The sequence below is a fragment of the Paralichthys olivaceus genome, chromosome 8, assembly GCF_024713975.1.
Source record: "Paralichthys olivaceus isolate ysfri-2021 chromosome 8, ASM2471397v2, whole genome shotgun sequence".
NCBI classification, from domain to species: Eukaryota; Metazoa; Chordata; class Actinopteri; order Pleuronectiformes; family Paralichthyidae; genus Paralichthys; species Paralichthys olivaceus.
The window spans coordinates 3,322,898-3,338,672 of NC_091100.1; the positions used below are offsets into that span (position 1 = coordinate 3,322,898).

Below are 15,775 nucleotides of genomic sequence, written 5' to 3' on the forward strand. Positions count from 1 at the left end.
GAGAAATTATTCTGTTGGGAACAAAATGGGCTTTAACAAGAACAAAAAAAACAGCAAATCTCTTGTTGGACTGATGAAAGACAGTCTGGAGTTACAGAGTACGTACTTATACCAAAATTAAAAATACACATTCCTCGTTTACTACCATCAACAGACAGATACTGCTGTGTCAGTAATCCCTGAACTTCTGTCCACTGGGCCTGTAATGAAAGATTCAGAGAAAAAACAGAGTGTGTGTTCCACATATGTATTTAAAATCCACTTCAACATCTGAAACTCTGTTCCTGCTGCCCTGATATTCTGTCAACTGGCTTTTTTAAAACATTTTCCTCGTTGCACGTTATCAGATCTTCCAAGAATTGTCAAAACATCTCTTTCTTCAGGTGCGTGCTCCCACGGGCTCTGAAAACTGATGTCATCGAGCCCCTCTTAAAAAAAACTGGACGCTCTACTCGAGAACAATAACTGGTCTGTATCACATGTCATGTTTTTAAGTTGAATCATTTAAAAAACAGTTTTCAAACAGATAGATTAGATTAGGAATAGAGGACAGTTTTAGAAATATTTGAAAACACTTGTCTGTGCATTTACCTTGAAATAGAATTGATCCCACAGCTGCAGCAGATTCCTGAGAGAGAGAATCGGATCATTCAGTTGTCGGATCTTTACACTGAAGCCCTGTAAGTAAAATAAATTACGTTTCTGATTTGCTGCCATCAAGACCCCTCAGGTCGTCTGGGACGGGTCTTCTGTCTGTCCCAGTTCTTTTGAATCAAGGCTGATGACTTCTCCATCTTTTATTCAATCACCATCAATGTCTTTTGAACTTTTCCATTTTTCTTTTCTTTGAGAATTTCTATCAAAGTGTTGGGAGCACTTTCAATTGACTTGCAGTTTAACTGTGTTATATAAACACACTTGCCTTCCAGATGTTTAAACCCACTCATTTAATGGAACACTTCTGATTTTAGATGATGAATATTTTATTATCATTCTGTTATATCAGGTCTCTGTGTGTTCTGAGCTGTGACGATACAACGCAGTCTGTGTCGCCCCCATGTGTTGGAAAAGGTAAACTACACGTTGGTGGAGTTCGTTGACTGTGAAGCAAAGAAAAATCACATCCTCCTTTCAACAGAATAACGCACAGATGATTTCTTTTCAGGGGAGAAATTGAGAACTAAAAGCACAAATGTACTTGGAGCGAGGTTTTTCATAGAAATTCGATTTTTAAAAGGAAACATCAGACAAGATAGTTTTCTCAGCAGCCATTTTGACATGAGGCGAGTACAGTCGATGCCAGTCAACTTAAAATGATGAAGGTTTTTCCTTGTTCAGAACAGAACCTTGATTATTCATTAGAAACCACTGCTGTGAAAAGCAAATCCAACAAACAGGAAACCAGACAACTTAGTTAAACTCTTTATTTTCTTTAATGTCAGAATTGTTATTGTACATGGACATCCCAATGGATTTGCACTTCTTTTTACAATATGTACCACATATAACAGCACCTACATGTTATTTACACACATTACACAAGATTGTATCACAAAGCAGTGTGTGAAACTAGCAAAAAACAAGTGGCCCTAGTCTCGCCGAACCATCACACTCCAATAGTCCATGAACTGGCGAGACAAAATAAAGTATCACAGCCGTTTGGCCCCCTGTAATTAACAGGTAACTTCTGTTTAAAGCTGAAATCACACAAGTGTCAAAGTATTGTTTCTGAAGTACAAGAGACAGAATGATAACAAAGCATCTGTTCAGGTTCTTATCAGTGGGACAGATGTAAACATGATGTCGGTAAAATGCAAGATCTGAAACACTGTTACTCGTCTTTATGCAAAAACCCAATGCTGATAGGGAAACTCAATATTGGTGTATTCGTAAACTCAGTACAAAAACTTAAAATACGGTTTGGGACAATGGTTCTTTAGAAAAGAAAACAGTTGGAAATAAATCTTGCTTGTTCAGCTCTCGTCTTCCCACCACTCAACTTGCAACTAACTGACCTGCTTTGTGATAAAACCCTGGTTTGGGCTGCAAAGAGCAACTAAAGAAAAAAGGATGAATTTAAGTAAAACAGGGAATTGGGTCAAGTGGGTGCTGATGCAGAACCCTGCATCCACAAGCGCACACACATACACTCAAACACACACACTCACTGTTGCACAACAACCAGAGATACTGTAGCAGCTTTCTCAAAGGCAAAGACGAGTACAACACAGTAAGTGGCAGTTCTGCTGTCAGATATGCAAAAAACACAAAGCAGCAGCAGAATGAGAAACACGCTGACAAGCGTTTTGAGTGGAGCCACACAGCAGGGACGTTCAGCCCCGTGGAGCCCCGAGTTTCAGTCCAGCCTGGTCTGGCTAGCACTCCACAGAGGAGGAAGTACATTTGAGGGACGAGGGGAAGAGGACAGCAACAGAAGGCTACAGCCCGGATCTTCTGATAATTGGATGTGAAGCACAAAGAAACCCGGCCAATAAACAATGTCTTAATGCAACATTCTGCAGTTTAAGGGATTTCAAGAGTGACGTGTGCTCGCTTCTGTATTAAGTCTACTGTGGGAAACCCGACAAAAAGGAAAGATAAAGACTACAACTCAAACATGGAGGATGTCTGAGACAACAGGTGTCAGGTGGTGGGAAACAAAGAAGGGGAGAACTATGTGGGTTGGTAATAAGGAAAGTTTTCTTTATTTGTAGCATTGCAACTAAGATGAATAGGAGGAAGATTTCAATGGTTGGCCAAGGCATCAGTCCTCATCAGCTGTCCAGTCGGCCACCGAGGAGAGGACAGAGGAGGGATTAGTGGTGTAGGAAAAGTTCAGAGCATCCTGTTACGTTTATGAGTGGGTGAGTCTGTGATGACGTCACTACAGGGGGCAGGGCCGCGTTTACGATTGGCTGTGGAATCCAAATGGAGCGCCATCTCCTCGGCGATGAAGGTGTTGAGGTCCACATCGTGAAGGCCGTTCCTACGGCGGCTGAGGGGCTGGGCAGGATGAGTTGGGGAACCAGGAGGACCAGAGCGCACAGAAATGCTCGCCATGGCACCGCTAAGACCTGGAGAGACAAGAAAATGGATAAAGCTACAGCATCCTGTGGCAATCCAGCATCACACTCTTCTGATAAACAGATGCACACTGAACAAAGCTATTTGACTGACCGTGCAGTGCTATGGCCTCTCTGAAGGGCTGCAGGTCAGTCTCCACAGAGCTGCCTGTCTCAGGGGGCGCTGGTCGGCTTGCAGAAACCATGGCAACCCTAGGTGGGGCCCGAGCTGTCCTTGGAGGTGGAACTTTGCCACACAGGAAGCTGATGAGATCCTCTCGCCTGATAGTTCTTCTGCGTTTCTTTACCCATGCAATAACCTCCTTATTCCTGCGCTGGTAGCCTAAGTGTATGCCCAGGTCATAGCTCCGCTGACGGGCCTCCATACTTTCTGATGACAGACGAGGACAAATGTTGTTAGGAAATCTGAAGTCATTCAGGACATGATAAATAATGACTTAAACAGACAGTGAAGAAGAAGAGAGGTAACGGTGACTTGCCTTTGTACAGGTTAGTGACAGCTGTGGCTGCATTCTGGAAGGGCACCCAGAGAGAGAGGCCTTGCTGCTGACACACTCTGTCTGTAAATGAGATGCAAAAAGTTTTATTATGGAAACTTCAAAATGCCAATGCTGCAGCATAAATACCAAGCTCCTCTTGCAAAACTCACATTTCCCCTCTAGAGAAATTCAAGCAAAAACCAGTCAAAAACCAGACACGTGTGTATAATGAAGGAGAAAAGTAATCTGGATATAATTCCCAGGGCTGCTTTAAGTCTTATTATACAAATTAGTTCATAGACCTAACAATAACAGTTTAATTATGCAATAAGTGACGTGAGCAAGTTCGTAGAACTCAGTGTAAAAATAACTGGTGTTCAAAGAGAAGCAGCATTTAAAAAGCATGAATAAAGAGCTGGTGACTTCAGCCAACGTTTAACAACACAAAAGTCAAGTAGGTCTGTAGTAGGTGAGGCCCTGAGCAGCACTATGTCAATCCTGACAGCTGTTATTTACTTCCGACCTGCAGGTGCTGTCTATAGGGTTTATCTGGAAATGGCTCACTCAGTGGTATACAATTATAAGAAGTTACAGCCGCTTATAAACATACAGTGGGTAGGTGGGGGGGGTTGGAAGCTGAAGCGTCTCACTGAGCTAGATTTTCGGACTAAGTGAAGGACGCACACAGTGGATGTAAAACTATATTGCAAAGATGATGCAACCCTGGAGTCAAATCTAATCTGCCTGGAAAGAATGATCAAAACAATCTCGTGTTTTTCCTCTGTGATTAACTTCACCAAGAATTCGGTTTCAACGTTTACTTCGCATTCCAATATGACCTCATAGGAGAAGTTGAGAAAACCATTTCCTGCAAAACGCAATGTCAGTGTAAAGATAAAACAGCTGAGCAGAGAGTTAAACAGGACAACATTCGAGATAACCATCTCGCCATTTTGTTCTGGATATTGCCAACAAAGCTACCACCGTGTCAGGGTCTACTGGATTACGTGTTGGTGCAAAATGTCTGTGTCCAATAACTCATCACATCCAGTTCACCACTGGAAGAATTATCGCTGCATTTGAGTCGTCAACAATCGAGTTGTTTTCAGTGGGAGAACTCCTCCCTTTGTATCGCCATTTTGACTGAGCTGGGTAACTGTTCACGGGTGGACTAAACATTTTAGCGTGAGTCAAAGGACCAGTGTGTGCTGGAAACAATGATCACACACAAGCACCGCTGGGGATTCAGAGAGCCGGTGTTCGAGAGCCTCTTAGCGGGGCTACTTGTCAATCTGTTTCATCCCTGGAGGTCCACCCTGTCAGCTACAGAGGCCACCGGGAACCGAATCCAGCCCCGATACCCCCACGGTCTTGACACCGTCACCGGCTGCTAGCCCTGGCTTGCTAGTTGACGTTAGCTCCGGTGAACTAGCTACAGAGCCGGGTCACAACACGGAGGAAATTAACGAACACACAACCTCGTGAATCCGACGCACGGTTCGGAGAGGATGCTGATTTGGGATGTCACCCGAACACAGCCGGACACGAGCACCGCTGGCTGCGCTGTGGGGAAAACAGCTGCGAGGAGCTAACACCGTTAGCCTAGCCGGTGCCCTTTGTGTCTCTCCGGCCGGCGACGGCGTTAGCTAGCGGGATTAGCGTTCATTAGCATTAGCTCTGACAGTTAGCTTGAAGTACGGACCTTTGTAGAGCTGAGCTACGGCGGTGGCGGAGTTCTGGAACAGGTGCCACAGCTTCTGTTGACTCTGTTCCGTCTCCTCCTCGTTCGGCTCGCTCTGCTCGGCCTCGGCTAAGCACTGTCGCTCCCACTTGGAGAACCAGTGCTCGGGGCCGTGCTCCTGGATCTCTCCCTCCTCCTTCCTCTCCTCCATAGCTAAGGCGTTAGCTGGTTAGCTTCGGAGCTAGCTAGCCCTTCGGTGCGGTGTGCTGGGGTGTTTCGGTTTCCTGGGGCCGGGGGTGGGGGGGTAGGGGGGGAGAGAGGCGGCTCACCGTCGTCCTTGTGCGCGGTGTTGGAGAAACACGTCGAAGCGACGCTAGCGGGTGAAGCGGAATAACGGTTAGAGCCACATTGTTCGATTCTCGTCTCTGAGGCTCAGCGTGAAACGAAGCGAGAGAGCGACCGCGACGACAACATCTGAGCAGCCCCGCCGCCGGACACGCCCATTTCGTCCCTGCACTGAACGGGGATTGGCCGAGACTACTTTTTATGGGCGGACCCCCCCGTGCAAACCACGAAGCCTGATTGGCGGAGAGCAACCGAGAGAAAAGGTCAGAGAAAAACAACGTTGGTCCCCGCCCACTAATGCGCGTGTGTTTGTGTCCGAGTTCCTCGTACTTGTGTCCTTGTGAGGACCATGTGAAGCATATGTCCCGCACTGTGAGGACATTTTGACCGGTCCTCACTTTTTTAAAGGCTGTTTGAGGGTTAAGACTTGATTTTAGGGTTAGAATTAGGTTGAGGTTAGGTTAAGTTAAGGTTAGAATTAGGTTAAGTTAAGGTTAAAATTAGGTTGAGGTTAGGGTTAGAATTAGTTTAAGTCAAGGGTTAGGGTTAGAATTAGGTTGAGGTTAGGTTAAGTTAAGGTTAGAATTAGGTTGAGGTTAGGGTTAGGGTTAGGGTTAAAATTAGTTTAAATCAAGGGTTAGGGTTAGAATTAGGTTTAGGTTAGGTTAGAATTAGATTAGGGTTAGGGTTAGAATTAGGTTTAGGTTAGGTTAAGTTAAGGTTAGAATTAGGTTTAGTTAAGGGTTAGGGTTAAAATTAGGTTTAGTTAAGGGTTAGGGTTAGGGTTAGAATTAGGTTTAGGTTAGGTTTAGTGAAGGGTTAAGGTTAGAATTAGGTTGAGGTTAGGGTTTGGTTAGGTTTAGGTTTCCCTTAAGGTTAGAAACAGGTTTAGGTTAGGTTTAGTTAAGGGTTAGGGTTAGACTTAGGTTTAGTGAAGGGTTAGGGTTAGAATTAGGTTTAGGTTAGGGTTAGGTTTAGGTTGGGGTTAGACATTTAGTTTGGATGGTTAAGGTTTGGGTAAGTTCTAGGGAATGTATTATTATTATTATCAATGTGTGTCCTCAGTAAGATAGAAGTACAAACGTGTGGTCCAGCTATTATGTTGTGGGGACCTGTTTATCTGTTTACACGTCACATTATGGGGACTTGTGTGTGTGTGTGTGTGTGTGTGTGTGTGTGTGTGTGTGCATTCTATCCAGAAGGGGGCAGCCTGATCATGGAAATATTGCCCATGTTTCTATGTGGCCAACAGTATGAAGACAACCCTGTCTACAATCGGTGGTGGAGGAAGCATGCAAACATTTATGCTGATGCATCTTGCAAGCGTGATGTCATAGAGCAGTTTTTAACTCGGGCCCCTTCAAGAGGTGGTGAAATAATTAATGGGAGAAAAAAGAACAATCAAACTTCTGACACAGTGTTCTATGTTTTCAGACTTTTCTCTAATCTCTGTTTTCTCTTCTTTTATCTCTTTGGGCGTCAAACTGTTGTTAAAGTTATCCAAGAACTTAACACGGGAATTGTCTCTGGAACACACAACATCACACACATCTGAAACATGATAGGGAGACACAACAAGGCAAAGCTTCTCTGAAAGCAGATCACAACAGACACGGTTTTGATGCAACATTTAAATCTCAAAACGAAATTGTAAACATGGCTGTCAAATGTAGAAAGTACAATATTGTGAAAGTGTGAAAGGGCATAAAATGGAGCCACTCAAGTGAAATACAAATACGTCAAAAGTGTACTCAAGTACATGTACATGTGTAAATTAACTAATATGTGAAATTGAATTACTCTCTACAGATACATACATAAAGAGGTAAAGTTTGAAAAGACAAGTATACGAGTGAGATTGAGGTTGGAAATAAAAATAAAAACTATACAAGGGCTTGAAACTCAAAATACATGGCAAGAAAAATACAGTATTCAATATCAGTGCTGTACTTCAACAACTGGTGTAGTATTGTCTCAAGTGAGTGACATGATGAAAATTGTGTATTTAGTAGAAGCAGTAAAGTATAATATAAAAAAATATATATAATATAGTACTGTAAAGTATAGTATGGCATGTAAGACACACAGTGAAATGTACTAATGTAACACAACATAGTATGTAGTATTGTAGCAGATACATAGTACAGCAATATATAAAGTGCAGTCTAAACCCTTTATATGAAAAACATGTATTGGTGATGTATGAATGGAGAACACGTAAGCAGCAGTCGTCTCCACACAATGTAAACACTGTCATGTGTTATCATCATCATCACAACCTCTAGTTGTGTTTTTATTGTAATTTAGATTTTGGGAGCAAAGTTCAATGTCACACTATCTTCCTGACTCCAGTCATAGGTCTTTGGGTTACAGATCGAGGGAGTCCAAAGATCTGATGAGTTATAACAGAGACGTACTGAGCGTGCAAGCTCTCTCTCTCACATGTCTGTCTCTCTGTCAGACTGTGTCTCTCTTTGATTCTTTCTCTCTGTTGGTGAAATTTCTGTTTTTTGACCATGTCTAAGGGGAAGGAGGATCTTTGCAGCGTTGAGGAATATTTCCAGGAACGAGGACCAACTGTGACATTCAGCAACTTGCTCTACTGCGTCCAGGAGACGAGATTCTGCCGTAAGATAGGTCCTGAAAAATTTATTCTCAACAATGTGAGGTAGGACATGATAGCTCCCAGTGTGCATGTACATAAAGTCATGAACATATCGAGTGTGTTATCACAAATAAATGCTTGTTGACCATCACACTCAAGATGCTTTTCCTTTGCTTTATGTTTTTTTGTATAGTATAAAAATATCCCATTGTGGTTTTTTTTTACACGTTTGTCATTAGGCCTTGATTCTACAATATTTCATTGTTTTAAAGTAGCTCTTGTTAAAATAATGTCTTTACTACGTGTGTTTTGTGCAGTGGCATCATGAGACCTGGGATGAACGCCATCATGGGTGCAACAGGAAGTGGTAAAACATCGTAAGGAGAATGCCCTCGTTCAAGCAAACACACAGGCTCTGTCTCACAATCATGAAAAATGAAAATGAGTCTGCTTCTCTTCCTCAGACTTCTGGATGTAATAGCAGGAAGAAAAGACCCTGCTGGACTGCGTCAAGGAAACGTCTTGGTTGGTGGAAAAGCAGTCACGTCTGAACTCCGGCTCTGCTCTGCCTATGTGGTCCAGGTGCACAAATATAAACTCACATACGCCTCGTGCGTTGCTGTGGATTGTTCTGACTGGTTTGTGCGCCCGTTGTGCTTGTGTCTGCAGGATGACATCATGATGGGGACTCTGAGTGTGAAGGAGAATCTGTTGTTCAGTGCAAACCTCCGTCTCAACCCACAGCATCACTCCACCACAGATAAACACAGCAGAGTAAACACCATAATACAAGACCTGGGCCTGACAGACTGTGCAAACACCAAGGTGCAAACACAAGCTCATTTATTGTGCACTGCAATAAATCAGTTTGTTAAATATTATTGTATATAAGTTGAATATCAGTGATGGTTCTTGTTTTGTTTTTGAGCCGAGGACAAGGCAGAGAATTTTTCTATGTTGAAAAACGTCCTGTCTCACAATCTTAAAGAAATTAAACAATATTTTTCTAGATTTAATGATAAGCATTCTCTCTCATAACCTCCTCTGCAGCTTTAGTTAGAGTATCTATTTATTTACTGCATGATGTATTCCTTGTGTGTTTCCAGATCGGGACAGAGTTTATTCGCGGTGTGTCAGGAGGTGAGAGGAAGAGGTGCAGCATCGGGATGGAGCTCATCACTTCTCCTTCTCTGCTGTTTCTGGATGAACCAACCACAGGACTGGATTCCAACACTGCCAACTGTATCATCAGTCTGCTGCACAAGTATATTTATGAACAACATAACACAATAACTAATTAATCACACAGTAGACACATAAGATATCAATAATATGAGAGATGGTGGGTCAAACAGCGGGCATTGTTCTGTTTACTGTCAGCTGAGATGAACATGTGCTGTGGTCGGAGCAGCCGTCATTGATGATCTCTGAGCACCTTCCCTTTCTCCTGCTGTCTCTGTGTTATCAACCATATGCGTCCAGGCTGTCCAGAAGAGGTAAGACTGTGATCTTCTCCATCCACCAGCCACGCTTCTCCATCTTCAGGCAGTTTGACCACTTGACTCTGATGCATAAAGGGGAGGTGGTGTATGCAGGAGCATCAGATCAGGCACTGGACTACTTCACAGACCTTGGTACATATGTGTTTTGATATAATTCTATATAATGATCATTACAACGATAAGGACGTTGTTTGTATTTTATACATAATGTTCTACTGCCTTGCTATGAAATTCTGGACCGTGAACTACTGTTCTAATCTCAAATATCATGTTGTATGGTTTTATAGAGGCATGCACTTACTGCGGTTGTGCACATGTTGCATGCTGTTTGTGTTTTGTACAGGTTATCAAATCGAGTCCTTCAACAATCCTGCTGATTTCTTTATGGACGTCACAAATGGAGAGGCAGTCTGCACGTTACAGTCACTCACTGCAGGTACACACACACACACACACACACACACACACACACACACACACACACACATTCCGGCGTATAGTTTGTGCATGTGCTCTGTCTTTCCACAGGTGATTGTAAAAACCCACTGGCAGGAAAATATCGCCAGTCCCAGCTCTACCAGACAGTAATTGAGGAGCTGGACCACATTAATCAGAGCACTGGTGACAGGGACAAAGGTCAGGATGAGGTTCCCACCTATGCTACGTCTTTTCTCTATCAGGTCAGACAACTCTGGAATACAGAACAACCGTAGATTAAACGTCAAACAAAAATTTTGAAAATGAAATAAAGTAATCAGAACTAGTTGAATAAATGCTGATCACATTTTCTGATATTGAAATTATATTATGACATTATGATGTAACTTAGTAACGTCACTTTAACCTGCCAGATGTTATGTCATGGTGCTTGTCTGCTCGCCATTTAATGATCATGACCATAAAAGATTTTTCCCTGTGTGTGTGTGTGCAATAGATGCGTGTGGTGTGTGGCAGGACGGTAATGAACAGTCTCAGGAACCCTCAGACTTCTTATGCCCAGTTGGCCCTAAACATCTTTTTTGCGATTCTGGTGGGACTCATTTATTACCAAATGCCTCTGACGCTGCCTGAGGGTTTACAGAACAGGTACTGTTTAACCAGCACTACAAAATCTATTTCCCTCAGCCTGTCTTATCACAACACTTGAAAGTAACTATATAATATTACATGTTTGGTTGGTTGGTTTCTTAGACTACACCAAAACCACGGAATGGATTTCCATGAAAGTGCGTCATTGGGTCAGAGAACAACCCATTTAATTTTGGTGCAGATCTTGATGAAAAAACACATTTGGGAAACTGATATCTATGAGTGTGTGCAGGTTTTCTCCTTCTCCTGTCGTGTGCAGTTTGATGCATCGATCAAATTCAAGTGGACCATTTTAGTTTTGCATGATATGAGCTGGAGGACGTGGTGAGACAGACGACTGTGAATATCTCCACAGCAGAAAAGGATAAAATAATAAAATGCAGTAAATGAGTGAGATAAGAAGCCACGATGTCAGGATGAAGAAACAACGTCTATGATAATATTCTGGTTTATGAGCAGAATGATAAGGATCAGAAGGTTCTTGACCTTCTGACATTTTCTGCTGAATTGATGATCCGATAACTCGGCCTCACCCTCTCTCATCGACAGGAGTGGAGCGTTCTTCTTCCTTATCATCAACATGGTGTTTGGGAATCTCTCCGCTGTCGAGCTCTTTATCAATGAGAGGGCGATCTTCATGTGAGTGAAGGACAGACTGTGTGTACAGATGTTTTCAAGGCATTAAATCTCTATTTTTAATTTCTGTACATAGTGTAAGGCTGACATTAACATTTTTTATTCTTTAAAAAAAACCCAGATAAATCAAACATATATATAATCAAACAGGTTATATCAGAGGCATTCGTTTGTCTATTTATTTCCCATTGTTTATAATTGTTTGTGTTTCTTTTTTGCAGTCACGAGAACTCCAGTGGTTATTATCGTACCTCTGTCTACTTCCTGTCTAAGATCTTTGCTGATCTTATCCCCAACCGCATCATCCCAATCTTTGCATTTTCAGCCATCGCCTACTACATGATGGGTAATTATTTATCTGCGTACATGCACGTGTATATGTGCACAATATTACTGTACATCATCCAGATCATAGACTGTTAATCAGATCATTAACTATTAATAATAATCTTGTGCTTTTGACACCATCAGTCAGTCTGAGCTTTCAGTTATGAGGTTTCATCCCATTTTTATGTAATCAAATAAATAATAAAAACCAATCTTATCCAAAAAAAAAGAGCACTTGAACATACATCAGTGTGAAAAGAACTACCTAAAATGTATTTAACATGTACTTTGACCCTTTAGTTTGGTCCATGTCCCATCTTCTATCATGGAGGAGGTGGGGTTTATGTCCTATACTGCAGCCAGCCATCAGGGGGCGATCAAGATGATTTGGCTTCACTTTTGGGAGCTGTCATTTTGTCTGTTGTCATATATACACTGGCTTGACTTTATTCCAAGAGGATTCCAGTTTAGTGAAATGAATTCTGTCGTCTCGTTTACACGAATCTTCTCCTCCAGGGTTGAAACCCGACATCGAGGCCTTCCTGTGTTTCGCTCTGACCATGTCTCTGGTCAGTCTGGCAGGAGTCGGTCTGGCTTTCCTCGTCTCAGCGAGTGTTTCCTCATTTGCCATGGCCAACATCCTGATTGCTCTGCCCTTTGTCTTCATGATGGTTGGACACAAAGACACATATATAAACACCATGTGACAGTTACATTTAGGCTTATAAATGAATATAGAGTATAATTCTCTCCCTCATTCCCTGTTTGTTCTGCTGTGTCAGGTTTTTGGAGGTTACCTTGTCAATCTCAACGCCATGCTGAGCTGGCTGTCCTGGCTGAAATGGATCAGTATCTTCAGATACGGATTGAATGTAAGATGTGGAACACAGGCAGAGTGAGAGGAGGAGGGTTTTGTGAATGAGATCAGTGGGACAGAGTTTAAAGCAACACCTGGTCACTTTTTCCTGAGAAACAGCGCCCCCTGCAGCAGATAATGAATAAATAATGAATAATTCTGTCGGCCGAGGAGTGGGAATGAAAGAGGAAACATTCTATTTCAAGTTAGCGAACCATCTTAACTTAAATTTGAAGCCGCTGTTTTAAGGTAATAAAAAAAGTCTGTGAGTGTTGCTTCAACTTGTTTGTATCTGGAGGGAGGAAGTTGTTTTCAGACTCTTCTCTTCTTGTCTCTCATATATTCAGGCTGCGTTCATCATCGAATTGAAAGGACAGGTGTTCTACAGCAACCAGACGATGTGAGTGTCGTAGCATAGCATAGTACACACACACACACACTCACACACACACTGAGCTTCTGTTGTCTGTGCTGCAGCATCCCAGGGGAGGTGTTCCTGAGAAGCCAGGACATCGACTACTCTGTGTGGGGCTTCTGGCAGAACCAGGTGGCTCTGCTGGGAATCATCATCTTCTGTATGTTTCTGGCCTATGTGCAGCTGCGCCGCATCAACCGCTGGAAATGAAACCGCTGCTTTAATGTGTCCGTCAACCATGCACCATGTCTTTATCCTATTTATTTGACAAAAAATATAGACATTATATATATTTTGTTTACGTGTGATCATTTCAAATAATATTTAAAATCCTAATATCTGTTGAACATTGCACAATATAGTGTGTGTGTGTGTGTGTGTGTGTGTGCTCTCAAACATAAACAAACACATGTGCTGTGACATGTGACCTCCAGGTGGATAAGCTGCAGATAAGCATGCTTGGTCTGTGCACGAGGGAAATGTTCCAAGTTAAAGTCAAGCTCTTACAAAGCTGCTTACACCGGGTGAGACGTGAGCTACAGTCAATAAAACAGTGAAACACTTTAAAGGGAATCTTTTTTTATTTTTTTAAAAAACAAGTTCTCCAAGTAAAGAATATTAAATATTCTGTTTTTACAAGCTTGAATTAAACCTGTACATGCGGAACAGAAAAGTATTAAAAATCAGCTTCTCAGCTTCCTCCTTGATTTACATTAGATTTAAGGTTCTTATCCCACGCTGTCTGTCGTTATCATATATTATATGTATCGTCTCCCACCTCTTCATTCAGGCTGCATGTGTTAACACTGGGTGACGAATTCAAACACAAAACTTTCTAATCTCCACTTAGGAGGTTGTGTTTTCACTCATCTGTTGTTATTTTAACTGTTTACAGGATTCATCAAAAACTCACATCGCATCCTTCCAACAAGTTCTGTAGAAACTGATTTGCGTATCCTGCAAACTAACAAAGAAACAAGTGAAGACAAATTCATTGGCAGAAGTAATAAATCTATATACTGTTCAGCTTTGAGTGAGTTTCATTCACTCAACTGCTCACAGCTGCATCAGTCCATCAAATAGAAGTATTCTAAATATCCTGTGCATCATTTTGCATCACATTTTGAGGTTTTTCATCTGAAGAGACATTAAACAGAGCAGTCGAGTGTCTGAGTCTGCACCATGTTAGCAACGTGGTCATTTTTCTGTGCTGGTGCATTAAAAGTCGTCAACTGATGAACAACGACGTGCATGTGAACATCTGACAAAAACAGAGATAGAAGCTGGAGTCTCATCTCTTCTCCTTTAGAAACTCTTCACGCCGCTCACACTCTTACTCAGGCCGTTCCCCACAGTCACCGGTGTGTTTTCCAGCCCACGGAGCCACTCAGTACATTTCAGCACCACTCGCTCATCCACGCCCATGTCCCCCTCGTCCTCGTACTCCACGTCATCGTACTTGTGCTGCTCGTTCAGAAGGGAGATTTTCAAAATCGATCTGATGTCTCCCAGCTCGGCCACGCTGTTGTTTTTCACAGGTGCTCTGCTGATTGGAGCGCTGTGTCTCTGCGTAGACGTCTGATGCCTTTTAGAGACGTTTTCCCTCCGGCGTCTGGAATCTGTGGCACTTCCAGAATTGCCAGCCACGCTCTCAGCGTTTCTCACTGCTGAGCGCTGAGGCCTCTCGGTGCTCCTCCTCTGCAGCAGGAGAACAGCCTCAGGTGTGAGCGTCAGGGTGAAGCGGGCCTCCTCCTCCTCGTGCCGGGGCCTCATCTTCACCTCTGGTTCACTCTTCACAGAGCTCTGGCTCACAGGTTTCTGCCTCTGGGTCTTCGACAGTGACTCACCTGAGCTGGAGGCAGGTAAGCTGTCTGTCTGTGATGAGGGCACCAGTCTGTCTCTTCTCTTTGAGTGCAGCTCTGCTCCTGACGCTCCTTTAGTTGCTGTTGGGAGGTGACTCCTGGGTTGGCTCTTTTTCCCCAACTGTTTGAGGTTCAGAGTCAGCCGCTCCTTCACTGATCCTCCTTTGTCTTCTTTTGACTCCCTCGTCTTGGCCACAGAGGTCGAAGATGAGGAGCGGTTGATGGATGTCTCCTTCCCCGTCAGTCCTGACACAGAGCGAGCAATCGACACGGGTGGTACGAACGGCATTTTGACAACACACAGTATCAGGTAGGACAGGAATTCAGTTCTGCAGCTGAAGTACTGGAAGAAAAACGCAGAGGGCGCGAGGGAGGAAGCAGATTTACCGAGGGAGGTGAGATACTCTGATGCATCCTTGGCCATGCAGGGGTCAGCTCGAGTGCTGCGGCTGCCGGGATCCGACTGTGCTCATCTACACTGAAACCGCCGACATACTGACAAACGTCCGAGGAGGGTGTGGGTGAAAATGACCTCACAGGAGGGGAATGAAGGGTTTTCCTGCGTCTCACATGCTCTTTACTTTCAGGATCAATGATCTAAAAAAAACTTCCCTTCTAATCCTGTGGTGTTATCAGGGCACGTTCACTACACACAGCTCACATGGAGGCTTAATGGATGCTGGGAGAGGTGATAACCACAGGGAGCGGCGGGAAGTAGTCAGGGTCCACTTAGTCATTTCCACAGCATTCAACTGCTTCTCGTGGTCAGCAGAGTGGAAAAGCCACATATAAACTAAAAAAACTAGAACTTAAAGTCAGTAAAGCTGCACCAAATTTAAAAAACGACATACATACATATATATATATATATATATATATGTTTTTTATCCACTGT

The 15,775-nt window shown here is 43.1% G+C and overlaps 3 protein-coding genes across 5 annotated transcripts; 1 reads left to right on the forward strand and 2 right to left on the reverse strand.

Annotated features, from left to right (window-relative positions):
- Nucleotides 1-1,410: 1,410 nt before the first annotated feature.
- On the reverse strand, nt 1,411-5,759 carry hapstr1b (HUWE1 associated protein modifying stress responses b). The gene is made up of 4 exons (XM_020102641.2): nt 5,265-5,759; nt 3,563-3,643; nt 3,178-3,453; nt 1,411-3,074 (listed from the first exon to the last, which is right to left on the reverse strand). Exons 1-4 carry the CDS (start codon nt 5,452-5,454, stop codon nt 2,836-2,838), a joined length of 786 nt encoding a protein of 261 aa, XP_019958200.1. The 5' UTR covers nt 5,455-5,759; the 3' UTR covers nt 1,411-2,835.
- abcg2b (ATP-binding cassette, sub-family G (WHITE), member 2b) lies at nt 5,717-13,581 on the forward strand. 3 transcript variants are annotated; one of them, XM_020102633.2, is made up of 16 exons: nt 5,717-5,851; nt 6,788-8,256; nt 8,511-8,570; nt 8,658-8,775; nt 8,863-9,018; nt 9,300-9,457; nt 9,676-9,827; nt 10,039-10,131; nt 10,224-10,375; nt 10,630-10,781; nt 11,334-11,423; nt 11,642-11,766; nt 12,264-12,418; nt 12,530-12,619; nt 12,951-13,003; nt 13,081-13,581. In XM_020102633.2, exons 2-16 carry the CDS (start codon nt 8,105-8,107, stop codon nt 13,226-13,228), a joined length of 1,854 nt encoding a protein of 617 aa, XP_019958192.2. In that variant the 5' UTR covers nt 5,717-5,851; nt 6,788-8,104; the 3' UTR covers nt 13,229-13,581. The 3 variants fall into 3 exon arrangements, with proteins under 3 accessions (XP_019958192.2, XP_069386508.1, XP_019958193.2); XM_069530407.1 differs by having other exon boundaries at nt 6,788-8,225; XM_020102634.2 differs by having other exon boundaries at nt 6,788-8,216.
- LOC109639266 (proline-rich protein 18-like) lies at nt 13,581-15,692 on the reverse strand. The gene has a single exon (XM_020102640.2). The coding sequence runs from the start codon at nt 15,302-15,304 to the stop codon at nt 14,324-14,326; it is 981 nt and encodes a 326-aa protein (XP_019958199.1). The 5' UTR covers nt 15,305-15,692; the 3' UTR covers nt 13,581-14,323.
- Between the last annotated feature and the right edge of the window lie 83 nt (nt 15,693-15,775).